This window comes from Rhipicephalus sanguineus, chromosome 5 (assembly GCF_013339695.2).
Source record: "Rhipicephalus sanguineus isolate Rsan-2018 chromosome 5, BIME_Rsan_1.4, whole genome shotgun sequence".
Lineage (NCBI taxonomy): Eukaryota > Metazoa > Arthropoda > Arachnida > Ixodida > Ixodidae > Rhipicephalus > Rhipicephalus sanguineus.
In genome coordinates, this window is record NC_051180.1 from 11,719,415 (window position 1) to 11,734,117 (window position 14,703).

Consider the following 14,703-nt stretch of genomic DNA (forward strand, 5'->3'; position numbering starts at 1 on the left):
CTATGCTTGACTTCGACACACTCTAAAGTCTGGCCACTATGGCGCCTCAGTCTCGCTACGCGAATCGAACGTTCTTACGGTTCGTGTTGCCCGTCGCCTCGATTCGATGCGAAGATCGACGCCCTGCCCAGTCGTCGCCGCTGCTGTCGACGTCTTGGGGTCGTCGTCGTCGATCCGCTGCGTCGCTAGTCTTCCTCGTCGCCGATCCTCCGGCCCTTCGTCGAGAACATCCGTCTCGTCCAGTTAGGCCTACCTCCTGGCCTCCCCTTGGTGCCACCGGGTCGAACTGTCGACGTGGCTCTCCAGTGATTGCTGGTGGGTCGCCGTCGTCTTGCCGAGCTGTGGTAGTGCTGCAGGTGCCACGAGAACTGCGTGCTGAGGCTGCCGCAAGCCCAGGACGCCTCGCTCGGTAGACCCCGAGGTCGACGGCCACCCTCCCGGGGCATGCACAACGCTGCCTCCAGAACTCAGCCCTGCCGTTCCCGTCGCGGACGCGACGCTGGCTTCCACCACCTTGCTCCTCGACGTGATCTTAGGAAATAGGCCAGGGGTACGAAGGGTGGACGACCCAGCGCAGCCAGGTGGCTATGTCAGGCCAAGAAAACAGTACAGGAGAAAAGAGAAGGCAAACAAAAGCCCTGAAAGCTCAGAGGCTAGAGCGGAAAATGTGGGTGGCGAAGGACAACGCGAGAGTAGATCGAGAATTTTGGAGCAGGTAGGGGTAACCTCAGAGGAGTTCTCGAAAGAACAAAGGGGTGACAGAACCCTGAGGCACGCGAGAGATAGGGTTGGCCGTAAACGTACAAGAGAAGGGTTTAGAGACGGAGTGTCCTACGAATCAGTCAAGGAGTTAATTTTCCGTAAGTTTTGGAAAAGAGGGACACTAATTAGACAACTGACTATAACAACCACTTCTAACTAGGCTCGGCCTGAGTGGCCCGAAAGTCTGGCAACTATGGCGCCTTAGTCTAGCGATGCGAATGGAACGTTCTTACTTCGCGTGAGTCCGTCGCCTCGCTTCCGCGCCAAAGTCGACGCTGAGACCCGTCGATGCTACTCCTCGACGTCTGGGAGTCGCCGTCGTCGAAGCTGCCGCCTCGCTAGTCGTCCTCGTCGCTGACCCGTCGGTCTTCCTTCGAGAACGTCGTCTCGTCCGGTTAGGCCTAACCCTCGGCCTATCCTCTTGGTGCCACCGGGTCAAACTGCCGACGTGGCTCTCCGTGATTGTCGTGGGTCGCTGTCGTCTTGCCGCGCTGTGGGAGTGCCGAAGGTGCCCTGCGAACTGCTGTGACGGGGCTGCTGCAAGCCCGGGGAGCCTCACTTGGATGACACCAAGGTCGACGGCCACCTTCCCGAGCCTCTCTTGCTGCTGCCCCCAGAACGGAGCCCTACTGCACTCGTCGCGGGTGCGACGCTGGCTTGCAACACCTTGCTCCTTGACGACTCCAACGAACAATGACTGCTTGATCCTCTCGGGTTCCGCACCTCAGTTCGGGTCGCGTGGCACGCGCCTTCCTTCGGCCAATGGCTTGCGTCGACGTGGCGGGGGCGCACACCATCGGGTATTTTTCCATTCCCCGCACACCATCGACGCCTTGCGCTGTCCGGCGCGCGCCGCGTGCCCCTTTACTCATGACATTGGGCCCCCTTTTGAAGAGTTTTTTCGTAAAAAACTGCTTTCATCCTCCTCCTTGGGGTTACGGCCCTCTGCTCTTCTGGTGGTGTCCCGTAGCTTGTGATGCGTGCTTTTTCCTTGCTTGGCTTAGGCTCACCTTCCCTTCACCACATCGTCACACGCTTTCACTCACAATTTGTCTGCACTTCACAACACCACTATCCTTGGTCCTACCCACCACATGTTCATTGTCCAAAACACTATAATCCGTATCAAGGTACCACACTTCACACTGACACAACCAATAGCTTCATTGGCGACTTTTCACAAATTGCTTCACATCTCGATATATCCCTGGCCAAAATGCCTCTCTCGTCACTTCTCTTCGCAGGTTCTTGGCATCTCTGAACCCACTCGCGTAGCAATATTCTAAGGTTGCCTGCCTATAACATGTGGGCACCATCAATTGTGTGACGGGTGTTCCGCTTTTCCAGAACCTCCGGAAAATCAAATCATTGATCGCTTCGTAAAACACTCCGTCTCTAAACCCTTCTCTTGTACGTTTACGGCCAACCCTATCTCTCGCGTGCCTCAGGGTTCTGTCACCCCTTTGTTCTTTCGAGAACTCCTCTGAGGTTACCCCTACCTGCTCCAAAATTCTCGATCTACTCTCGCGTTGTCCTTCGCCACCCACATTTTCCGCTCTAGCCTCTGAGCTTTCAGGGCTTTTGTTTGCCTTCTCTTTTCTCCTGTACTGTTTTCTTGGCCTGACATAGCCACCTGGCTGCGCTGGGTCGTCCACCCTTCGTACCCCTGGCCTATTTCCTAAGATCACGTCATAAATTGGATCCTCCATACACTTTGCCATAATTTCTCCTACGAAGTAAGGGGTATCCAGCCGTATCTTGGCCTCTGGTAGTCTCACCTTGGACCCATCTGCAAAAACCACTGTTCCTACTCTCCCCGTGAAATCTCGTTCATTCACCAGGCTTCTCCTCACTAACACTGTATCTGCTCCTGAATCCCTCAATACCGTTACCCGTTTGCCGTTTACTTTACCTTCCACCACTGGCATATTAACCCCTTCCGACCTATCTATCACAGCACCGACTACCTCTTCCTTCTCTTCTGACCTTACTGCACATGCAGTATGCTCTAACGGTCTATTCCTGCACTCGTTCGCTTTGTGCCCCCTTTTCTGGCACAATTGGCATATCCCGTGGGATTCTTGTCGACTAGTGCTTGTGCGGCAGTTCATAGCTATGTGCCCAATTCTGTCGCACAAGAAACACCGCTGCTGTGCCCTTTGTTTACCCCTTGGGGCCTCACTGTTGGTCTCTTCTTCCTTACTGTTGTCCTTGTCGCCTTTTTCCAAATTTCTTATCCCTTGTGCCTCCATGAACTGATCAGCCTGCTTGGCCATCTCCTCCACCGTGTGCAAGTTCCTTTCTTTCAAAAATACCGCCAATTGACTGCTGCACCGGTTTAGGAACTGTTCGCCAACCATCCTGTCGCGCACCCCTTCGTACGTTTTTTCCGTCTCGGACAATTCTATCCAACGATCGAAGTAGTTGGATAGGCGACATGCGAACTGCTTGCCCGTTTCTGAATTCTCGGGCTTACATGTTCGGAACTTCTCCCGGAAACCTTCGGCAGTTAGCCGAAACCTCTCCAATAAAGTCTTCTTTACTATGTCATAGTCTAGAGACTCTTGGGCTGGCATGCGACCAAACACACTCAAGGCCTCTCCCACGAGACACAGACTCAAGGCATTTGCCCACTCGCTTCTCTCCCAGCCTTGCCCTACGGCGATTCTCTCAAACCGATGCAAATAGGCATCGAGGTCGTCCCTTCGCTCATCGAAGGGTGCCATTAGCTTTCTTGGGCAAATTTGTCTCGGCGTGGGAGTAGACGAGTTGGCCAACGCCGTCGTCGGGGTACTCGCGCGACTAGCGTCGTTGCGCGGAGCGACATTTATTTCGGCTAACTTCAACTTGAGCTCGAGAATCTGCATCTCGCGCTCATGCTGCTCCCGCGCCTCACGCGCACGCTCCTTCTCGCGTTCCTGTTCTTTCTGCGCGCGTTCCTTCTCACGCTCGTACTCTCTTTCGCGCTCTTTCTGAGCGTTCTCGAAAAACCTCATCGTCTCCTCCTTATTCATTTCGCAGTCTCTGGCCACGGCCGCCAATTTCTCCCAATCCATCCTTGCAACCCCCGACGGTACGTGACTGGGCCAAACGCTGGAAAAATCCTGGCACAGGCTCGCCACTTATTATGTCACGTATCTCGGGAGCGCTTGCAATGTGTGATGGAGTTGGGAGAGAGAGCGGGGCGGGAGACCGTGGCGTCACGACAAACACACTTTATAAAACACAACGCTGCAAACAAAAAGTTAACACACTACAAATTTGCAAACAGAAGCAACATATTCGAAAACGCCAAGCGTTACAACTGAATACGACAAGCACTTCTAACTAGGCTCGGCCTGAGTGGCCCGAAAGTCTGGCAACTATGGCGTCTTGGTCTAGCGATGCAAATGGAACGGTCTTACTTCGCGTGAGTCCGTCGCCTCGCTTCCGCGCCAAAGTCGACGCTGAGTCCCGTCGATGCTACTCTTCGACGTCTGGGAGTCGCCGTCGTCGAAGCTGCCGCCTCGCTGGTCGTCCTCGTCGCTGACCCGTCGGTCTTCGTTCGAGAACGTCGTCTCGTCCGGTTAGGCCTAACCCTCGGCCTATCCTCTTGGTGCCACTGGGTCAAACTGCCGACGTGGCTCTCCGTGATTGTCGTGGGTCGCTGTCGTCTTGCCGCGCTGTGGGAGTGCCGTAGGTGCCCTGCGAACTGCTGTGACGGGGCTGCTGCAAGCCCGGGGAGCCTCACTTGGATGACACCAAGGTCGACGGCCACCTTCCCGAGCCTCTCTTGCTGCTGCCCCCAGAACGGAGCCCTACCGCACTCGTCGCGGGTGCGACGCTGGCTTGCAACACCTTGCTCCTTGACGACTCCAACGAACAATCACTGCTTGATCCTCTCGGGTTCCGCACCTCAGTTCGGGTCGCGTGGCACGCGCCTTCCTTCGGCCAATGGCTTGCGTCGACGTGGCGGGGGTGCACACCATCGGGTATTTTTCCATTCCCCGCACACCATCGACGCCTTGCGCTGTCCGGCGCGCGCCGCGTGCCCCTTTACTCATGACAAGATACTAATAGGAAAAACAGAAGCGTCCTAAAACAGTTTAGTGATTGAGCAAATTATTTAGATGCGTTCGATTTGGTTGCAGCGACGCAGCTGCAAAATAGTTGTCATTCTCTCAGCCAAAAGCGTGAGATATGTAGTGTTAGCAAGTACCATATAAATTTTTTCTCTTTACATTTTCGTTTTTGACAAGCAAACAAATACCTGAACATTCAAGAATTTTTGTGAAAAATAAGCAGTTGTGCTTATTGGTTGTGGTATTGCGGTGAAAGCACTGTAATTGAGGTTATACAGGAAGCAGTGCAATTTTCTGCCCAAAGAACGCCTACTTATCTTAAACAAGCTGGGGAAAGGGAGGTGCAAACAAGCAAAGATGCACAATAGGCAGGAATGTTAAGTCATGAATATCCACTTATAAGTGACATGTTTTTTGCAGAAGTTCGGGGGAGCATGGAAGCTTGAAGAGATGAAAGATTCGTCAACACGGGGTATTGCTGGAGCAGACGTTTCCACGAGTGGACTTGTCAACCTTGAAGAAGACAAGCCCACTTCTTGAAATGTCGGCTCCAGTGACACCTCGTGTCGACAAATTTTTCACGTTTTTCTGCAGAGCATTTGAAATTTACCATTATTGTTCACAGGAAGCTCCTCTACTAAATAAGTCGACCCATGCAAAATCCCTTTAAGTATTTGAACAGAAGCTTGTTGGTATGAATCGATCAAAGAAAACAGCACTAAAAAGACAGACAAGCAGCGTTCGTCCCTTCAAGACCTTAAAGTTACAACTTGCTCGTTCGTCGACATGCAATAGCAAGTGCAAAATATACTACTACCACTACCACTACTACTACTACACTCTTTTGCCCTGCGGAGCATTGTGCAACCTATTCTTAACCAAATAATATAACACACAGATATGGTGTAGCTGCAGATATTTGTATGTTGCAAGTGGAATGCATGTTGCACATAAGTGTCACACACATGATATAATCTTGGCTGTACAAGGGAGTTGCTCTTCTGAAAAGAAAGTGCGAGGTTTTGTTCTATGTTTCAGCTATTTTCGCATCATACATCGAAGAAATGGTTTACAAATATGACTGCCATTGCATAATCAATGCAATACATTAGCCTGACAGCAGCAAGTGAGGCTGGTGAGGGTTCCTTAATATAGATACATTCACTCGCATACAGCACAATCGAAGCAATGGAGATAACTGCACACATCAAGCACATAGGTAATATGAAAAGACTGCACCATATAAACAGCTTTACAGGTACATCCGTGCTCTGTCTGTCATGTTGCATACTGGTATAGCTGATTGTAGGATTCATACAGATTTTTTTGAAGGCCAAAATTCAAGGATATAAGATCCCTGTCAAAGGTTTTCCAAGGATGCAGAGCAGCATCCCAAGTAGGCACTTCTTGCTATGACATCCAAAACAGTATGAATAGTTTGCTGCACTATAAATATAACAATTAAATCATGAATGTCCTGTATTGCTGCCTTTAAGTTCCTAACATGCAGAGAAGTTCATAACATTTATGCAGATGCTGGCACATCTCTCGTATAACCTAGGTAATGTTATTCGGTTCCCCCATTTCACTTCTTTCAGGCTTTGACAAACTGTTTGACTTCACTACAAAGTTAACGTCGTACGATGCTTCCACTGAAGGCAGACCAGAAAAGGGAACATAGAGCTTGTGGGATCATCATTCGTACTTGGTCATTCTCAAAAATTGTAACGTACCTCCAAGAGGCACATTACTCATTGCAATGTGTTTGGGAGACTTCAAAAAAGTGTGGTTCAAGGCCTTTGTAAATCTTGGATGGCAAAGGTCATGCTTTGACTAGAGAGACTGTTCAAAATTTTTCATTCTTGCTTGCCATATGTTTGCAGTTTTGCCCACATGCACACAGTTAACTTTTCCATCTTTCCTGCACAACAAATGTGCTTTGATTAACAAACTTTAGTTGAAAGCACACACCCATTAGCCCCCTTCATCTCTTGTCCTGTGTTTTTCACACGAAGTCACAGTGGGATACCACTGAATGGCTAAATGAAAAAGCATAGTTTTGCACCGTGCCTAAGTATTGCTGCTGCACATCAGTGCTATTTACCCTGCGGTGCTGTTGAGCCAACTCCACCTCGCAGGCTCGTATGTCCTCGTGGCTGGCCACTCGGTGGCCCAGGCGTGGAGACGTGGGGGTGCAGCGGCCACCGGCCACCAAGGGGCTCGCCCGGCCAGACAACGCGCTCACCCGTGGCGACTTTGGTGACTTTGGTGATGAGGATAACGGAGGTGTTGGGGTGAAGCGAGGAGCTGGCTTGCTCGAAGGGCCCCGTAGGGAAGGTGACTGCAAAGCCGTATGTTGGTTCAATTACGCAAATATTAGCCAACAATGGCTACCCATAACAAATAAAGAGGCACAGAAATCAATTCTACCGATATGTATCGAATGAAACGTGGAATAAGGCCAATAAGAGCAGCTACAGGGGCTAGTTGGTGTTGCATCTTGGAAATTCGCACTTTTTATCGTACGAGAACGGACTGAGTACACACAAACACAGAGCGCAGACTAACAACTGTTTTATTTCAAGAAAGCCACAATCGAGAAAACCACAACCTTGTTGCAGGTTCACGATAAAATGGAACGAGTTATAACCGAATCTTATATGATGACACAGGCACATGCCGACGAATGTACCAGCGCACCATCCATTAATCTTTCTTCAAAAGAAATCCACTTCATAGGAACAAATTACTCTTGTCATGCGCATGCCCATTTGAATATTTTATCTTGCTTCGGGTTTTTGCGATGCTTTCCTTTGGGTATATATGGGAGGAAAATGTATTGAAATAAAACAGTTGTTAGTCAGCGCTCTGTGTTTGTGTACTCAGTCTGTCCTCGTACGATAAAAAGCGCGAATTTCCAAGAATAAGGCCAGTCATCAAATAGACCCACTTATAGCCAACTTGAGCAACCAAACAATAATACTCACCATGCATTCAACAATTTAACATCTTCAGTTTTTTACAAGCTCCATGATCATTAAAATTTTAACAAAAAGCAAATGCGAAGCTTACAGCATTCTCTTAGAATGTCACAATTTTTTCTTCAAGTTTTTCTACCCTGTTATCCAGCCTGATGCAAGCACCCTACAACGAAATGCAAAAAGGAGTAAAAGCAGAAGCTTAATATTAGGAATAAACTGTACTATACACCCAACAAAAATCTACAATACCAATGCTGCCTCTCTCTAGAGCGAAAGCACAACACACCAAAAGCAAGAAACATTGTAAGCTCTTAATGCTTTGTGCACATTAAAAAACAATCCCTGGTATGTCTGGCAAATTGTGCTGTCTTGGGTGCAGGCACAATTTGTAGAAACTAAATTAATGCATTTTATCTTTCTCAATCAATGAATGTAGCTCCCTCGGCAATAATTGATGGTTGATTACACATCGCACTATATTTGGAACTAAGTAATTCTATTTTTCGACTAAGCCACTCCGAGAAATCTGGCAGCACTGCTCAGTGCGCTATATGCTTCTCCCTGCCTTTTCATGCCACAGATCAGTCTATAGATAATAACCTATCATCTATAGGTTCAGCCGATCATTACAGGGCAGTCAAAAAAAGCTACAATGCCCGTCATCCTAAAAGTGTGATCAAAGTTCACTGTGCCATCCACGATTAATAAATATGGCCCCTGGAAGGAAGTGTGATTTTTCGCATCAGATGATTAACTAAGAGAAGCAACCAACACTAAAACAAACCTGCTCGCAAACTCGCGAAGGAGGCGATGGTGACACCCTGATCCCATCCCGAACAAACCAGCGAGGACTCTCGGACGAGGCAACTGGCGGCGAACGGTTGTGGGCAAGAAATTCAAATTTTGAAACCTTCTCGACAAAATCAACGCTGTTGTCTATGTCGAAGGAAGCTGGGGAAGGCCCACCAGGATTGTTCATAAAACGGCCAGGGGGTTCCGTTACTGCAAAAGGAAAAAGCCACAGCAGTTAATTACTTGCACATTGCAATAATAATGTTTCCTCGATTAGTTCAAACATACGTCTGAATTTTGACTACCATTTCAAAATTCGTGTACAAACGTGGATTGACCAGCCCAAATCGAGCATACCTTACTGTTATGTTGGTGAATATGCCCACTGGCTTTCTCAGAAACACATGCTAGTTACGATTCCAGGTTTGTCAACTGCGCCAGATATTGTGGATTTGTCCCAAATTTTTATGAAATCACTCCAGGTTCATACAAAATCATGCTGGGGTAAATATATAACTTATTTATCTAATCCTCGATTAGACTTGGAGCCACATTGCCCCTCAACACACAGGTTTGCCAACCGAGGCATATTGGGCAGTACACATTTTATAACTACTAAAACCTGCTCAACATTGTACTAAATATCTTTTCATGTGCATATGCACAACATTCCAGCAAGACAGTAATGTTGCAAGGTCTCTGTAACAATTCAGTGACAAGGCCGAAACACAAGAGAAAACAATGCACTAGAAGAAATATGAATAGGTTGTCCTGTCCCGTCAGTGCTCATCCTGTCAATTCTTCTTTCTCTGTTTTGTGTAAAATATTTTTTTTATATCTACAACACATTTTGACTAACCCAGTTCTCCCATAAAACTAAAATATCAAAACACATTATTGGGCAGACTTATGCCTAGAAGGAAAAGTAACTTGATGACAATGAGGACAGTGAGCATGGTCCACAAACTTAAGCCGCACAGCTAAAGTGAGTCCAGTATCTACAGTGTACTACTTGCGTCACCACACCGTTCAGAGCGGTCATTTGTGCAACTGCTACTTTCAAAGTTGTTCGAGTAAATGTTCAGGTCACACAATAGTAAAAGCATTGCTTAAAGCATTAGGCTTTGTGCCTAATAATTGGAAGGCAAATGTGCATATTTAAGAACCACTACACGAATAATTTAATATAACATAGGAACTACCAACCTGGACGAAAGCTATTAGATATGGGTGGTAGCCTCGCATTTGGGAGAGTGTCTTTCTTCAGATTCTCGGCTTCTTCAGGATTGTTGAAGCGAAAAAAGTTTGACCTTCCGATGCAAATCATGCAGCCTGCAAAGTGGATCAACACACAACCAAAATAACCATTAATGCAAATACCAATGGTTCTGCAATACATTTACAATGCCAGTCACAATATAATCTTGTTCTACACAGCTGAACACAATAGCAGCTCAAAACATTACAGCTACAAACACATGCAGATAAAAACGGCCATTAGTCAAATTAGCCTGTCTCATAACTTTTCTGTACAGGATAAAGTTTAGCAAGCTGATTATAACTGCCCACTTTTCATGCAAAACCATCTTTGAGTTCCACAAAATCCAAAAGGAGCTGATATGGTGAACTTCTCCGAAGAACACTAATAGCCATCTGACACAATGAAGCACGACCGATCTTACAAAGGTGCAGCACATTGTTCCAGCTCATATGATGAGTAGGTTCAATGAATGTCAGAGGACGGCTCAAGACTTGCAAGCATAATTCTGCCTTCTGCTACCACAAAAGCAAACTTCCTGCTTATTAGTAGCGCTGTAAAGAGATCCAACTTGCAACAAAGTTTTAAGTCCCAAAAGAAACCTATCAGTGTTGACACTACCTGCACTCATTTCTTCTATGAGGCAGCCTTGCAAATAACAATGTATAATAGTGATCATTGATTAGGCTGCACAATCTTAACTACATTACTTTTGCTCTCAGTCAGACGACTTAGCCTGCACCACTCACATCACACTCCTTGGTTTGACGTAGTGCAAGAACAGAGTGTAGCGCAAGCCCTGCAGGCCTCATAAGAACTTTGTCCAATACAACATAGTATAGCCATTTTTTCATATATATTGAGATGCTGAGGTTACTTATTGGTAAGGATATTAAAACACATTAAAATGCAATTGTGGTAATGTCACATGGAGTAATCCTAAAGCACTGCCACAAAGGACAGTTTGATGAAGTTGCAATCCACCATACATTGGAACACCATAGCATCAGAAAAGCGCAATGCATACAGAAACATTGTAATGTCTACGTCAAAAAGAAAACCTACGTATGAACAAGGACGTGCACACAAAATGTTAAGTGAAAATAAGCAGAAGTGCAACAGTATAGAACACTTCATTAGGCTCATCATATGCAAACTGAAGGGAAAGCATAAAGAAAAGCCAAACAGTGGTGCAATAAAAATACATATAAAGAAAGAAAGCAATGCTTGCAGACTACAAGGGTTTGGTTGCAGCAAGCGATTGCACTCAATACTCACAGTTGTCTTCCTCATTCGGAGACGTGGAACAGAAACATGGAACAACTTTTGTAACTTTAGAATACTGCTCTCTCATAAAGCATACGAATAAAGTCCAGCACATGTGTAAAATTCACAAAGCCCAGAAGTAGGTACAGCCAGATCAGGTTACCATAAAATATCTCATGACTGCCTAGATGCAATATTTCTAGACGTTTAATAAACAAGATGTGTAGCCATTGTTTAATAAAAGGACAAGTGCAATGAATAAAAAATTTCACCTCAGCCTATATAAGAAGTTCAGAAATGATATTAACATAAAAAAAAACATTAATAAACTAGCAATGTAGAATGATTTGTTAAGCCATAATGGGTCACTCATTGCTGTAAATCTATGGCTCACAAGTTAAATAATGTGATGGGTATCAACTGCCACCACTAGAAGAGCCAAATATACTGATGTCTATGTCTTACCACAATAAGGCAAATCCCCTTAGCCTGTACATTAGCTTTTGTTTTGTTGTTTATATAAAAGAAAGGAAATGCAATTCAGACTGAGAGTGATATTAACATATATTAAAGGCTGTGTTTCTCCAAGAGTACAGTTCATAGATGAAACTACCAGAAAGGTACAGTGAGAGGCCAAGAAAGTACAAGGATACTTCTCATTTGTTCAGAAAGCTTCAAATTCTTTCAGGGTCATGTTTTTTACATAAATTGCCATGACAAAAGCACAAGGAATGACAGCCTTTGAGTCTTTTTCTTTTTTTCAAACAGCACTGAGTGTTGAAACTTAATATATGTGTTTAGAAAGATAGCTCAAGATGCAGTATTAAGGCTATTCTACTAAAAGACAGAGGCTGTTACAGACATATGCAACAGTTATGGAAAGTTTTTGACCTAAAGAAAGCTGAAGCCTCAGAAACCGCTGTTGAATAATAATAAAGCTATGATCAGAAAGTTTTATGCAATGACAGACTGGCAGTTCCTCTTTTCAAATTAGTAAGTACCCTTTCTTACATTCTATTTTATTTTAGACTGAAGCTTTCTTTTTCTTTGCCCCTTCTAGAACCCCTTGCCAAAGCTAGCTGTTGCTGTCTTGCAGAGTAGATAACTAGGACCACTGGGTACACGCATTAGCTAATTGTTACAGAAGTAGCTTCACAGATTGTTATAGAACAAAAAATATTATTAGAAAGCAAGTGTGCAGGCCATATTTTACCCACGCATTGCATGACGGACATAAGAATAAGGCGTAAGTAGAACCACAGCACTGGTTGTAGATTGGATTTTTTTACAAAAAAGGCCTTTCTTTAAAAAAACGCCTTTATATTAAATTATGCATTCCTTAAAAGAGGTGTCAACTTAGTACACTGGTTACTATTCTAATAAAAAAGATTGGACATCACGCCCACGCAACTGAGACGTTTCGTTTAAATGCGATAAGCAGTAATAATCATGAAAGAAAACATGGCATGTGCAGAGCAAAAGAAACGTACCCTGATGTAGCCTCGATGGCTCAGTAACGGCCATTCCATCAATGGATATCATGTTCCCCAGGGGATGCAGGGTAACCTTCCCAGACTCGTTCTGGATGTAACAGTGTTCAGCCTCAACAGCTGGACCCTGGACCACAATGTCCTGTGGCATGGCAGCATCATTCCTTCCTATTCTTGTCTTTCCTAAAAAACAAAAAATGGTCCCCAGTGTCACCCTCACTGTCACGTTGTGATGCCTGTCATCACTTGAACCGCTAAGGCCCATAGTGGGTATTACACGAGGAAGGAGCATTGCGAGATTATTGTGGTCATAAAATAAATCTGAAACAATAATGAAAATATATATTTAACGAAGGAGTATATGATATCGGTTATATTATGATATTATGACGATAGTACAGGTGGTGTCGACATGGAAAAACTGTAAGGAGTGGCACTGGCGTGGCGAAAGTGAATAGGTGCAAAAGGAGCCTGCTACTAATTGAAGAAATTTCCATCGTCTAGTTGAACAGACAGCTTCGGTGGAAATGGGACGGTGACTTTGGAAGTTAGGCCAGTGGGCCTGCTTTCTTTTCTTTTCTCATCTTTTTTATCTGGAAATTTTTGCCGCGCGTACCACACCTGTAAATCATGCTTCTCTGCACTAAGACCCGTAATGCAACGAAGCCCGCTTTAAACACTGAGTCACGAATTTCAAATGCAGTCGCCTACCCAAGGATAAGCTCGGCTGTTCAAGAACGTTTTACAAGTTATTTACAGCTCAATAAGTGTCACCTGCCTCAAGCACTGGCACAACAAAGAATGACTAGATCATTTTCAATTTTCACTGCGATACCTCAGTCCTCCTTCCAACCATATCTCACTCGGTCTCACTTCTTGCCTTTTCGTTGTCTCTAATGGCTGAAAATAAATGAGAGCAAAGAATCGTTTATTACATTTCACAAGAAATTTATAAAGCAATGTAAAAGCTCAATGACCACCATTTACAAACCACTTAATTTTTTTTCTGAAATAAGCGAAATTCTTTTTTTTTTTAGACAATGTAATCAGGTGTCCAAATTACATAGAGGTATCTGGTATATTCGCCGAATAAACGTTCGACGGATGTAAGCCATTTCCTTGCTCGCCAGTGTTTTAAGAACTCTTCGACAGCTCTGCTGATGGGCGTGAGTCTTCGGTACAGGAAACAGGAGTCAAGGTCGCGGCCTGGCGTGAGTCATCGAAAGGAGGATCAACCGAGAACACTTCGCCGAGCGTTTCCATAGCGACGCGGCACCTGTGGCGTAAGCAGTGGAAGGCATACACAAACCTTCGGGCAGCGGGTGTATGGTGACGGACGTGCTGAGCCTTCCCCCGCCAAGGCTCACCAGGTGCGGCTTCTCCTGCTGCAGCCGGACAGAGTGGCTCGTCTCGATCACCTCCAGGCCATTCTGCGACAAGCGTACGCACCTTATGCATTAGCCTTTGAGAGGATACCACGGCTTTCGTGAAGTACGCCACAGTTGAGTGATAAAGCAAAGCCGAAATTAATTGCGTATATTCAGAGGCATTGCATGCCGAAACCACGATATGATTATGAAGCACATTGTCGTGGGGGAATCCAGAATAAATTTGACAAACTCGTTTTTTTTGTTTTTTTTTTTTTTTTAGTATGTACACCTACACCTAATTACACGGGCGACTTTGCATTTCGACTCCCACCGAAGTGCCGCCGCCGTGCAGGCGAATCTACAGGGGCACAACGGAAGAAGCCGAAGTTGATTGCTTCAATTTAATTCACTAGCCGCAATCGATCAGTTATGTGTATAGGAAATGGGCGCGAAAGAACGAAAGACAACACAGCGAATGCGACATGTTTACGAGCACGGAAGCCAGACGCGCTAAGCGCTATAAGCTACAAACGGTCACGTGGCTCGAACGCGTTATATCTGCTTACCACTCTTGACAGGGATAGCGCCGCCATCTAGGAGCGATGAAGAGAAGCAGTGCGGGAACGTCTCGGTGCGGCGCAGTCACGACTGCGTTGCTAACAGCGTTGGTCCAGCGAGACACACCAGCAGGAAGCACAACGCTTTCGCACGTTCGATGCGTGC

At 45.9% G+C, this 14,703-nt stretch overlaps 1 protein-coding gene across 3 annotated transcripts in view; it reads right to left on the reverse strand.

The window, feature by feature from the left end:
* Positions 1–14,703, reverse strand: part of LOC119393209 (pleckstrin homology-like domain family B member 1) — a 440,721-nt gene that overhangs the window by 342,036 nt on the left and 83,982 nt on the right. For 2 of the 3 annotated variants that reach the window (XM_049416141.1, XM_049416140.1), the window contains exons 3-8: positions 13,920–14,040; positions 12,611–12,793; positions 11,133–11,177; positions 9,803–9,928; positions 8,589–8,806; positions 6,928–7,164 (exon numbers count right to left, since the gene is read on the reverse strand). In XM_049416141.1, the coding sequence (XP_049272098.1) occupies positions 6,928–7,164; positions 8,589–8,806; positions 9,803–9,928; positions 11,133–11,177; positions 12,611–12,793; positions 13,920–14,040 (930 nt within the window). The remainder of the gene's footprint in view (positions 1–6,927; positions 7,165–8,588; positions 8,807–9,802; positions 9,929–11,132; positions 11,178–12,610; positions 12,794–13,919; positions 14,041–14,703) is intronic. The other variant, XM_037660064.2, reaches the window with a different exon arrangement.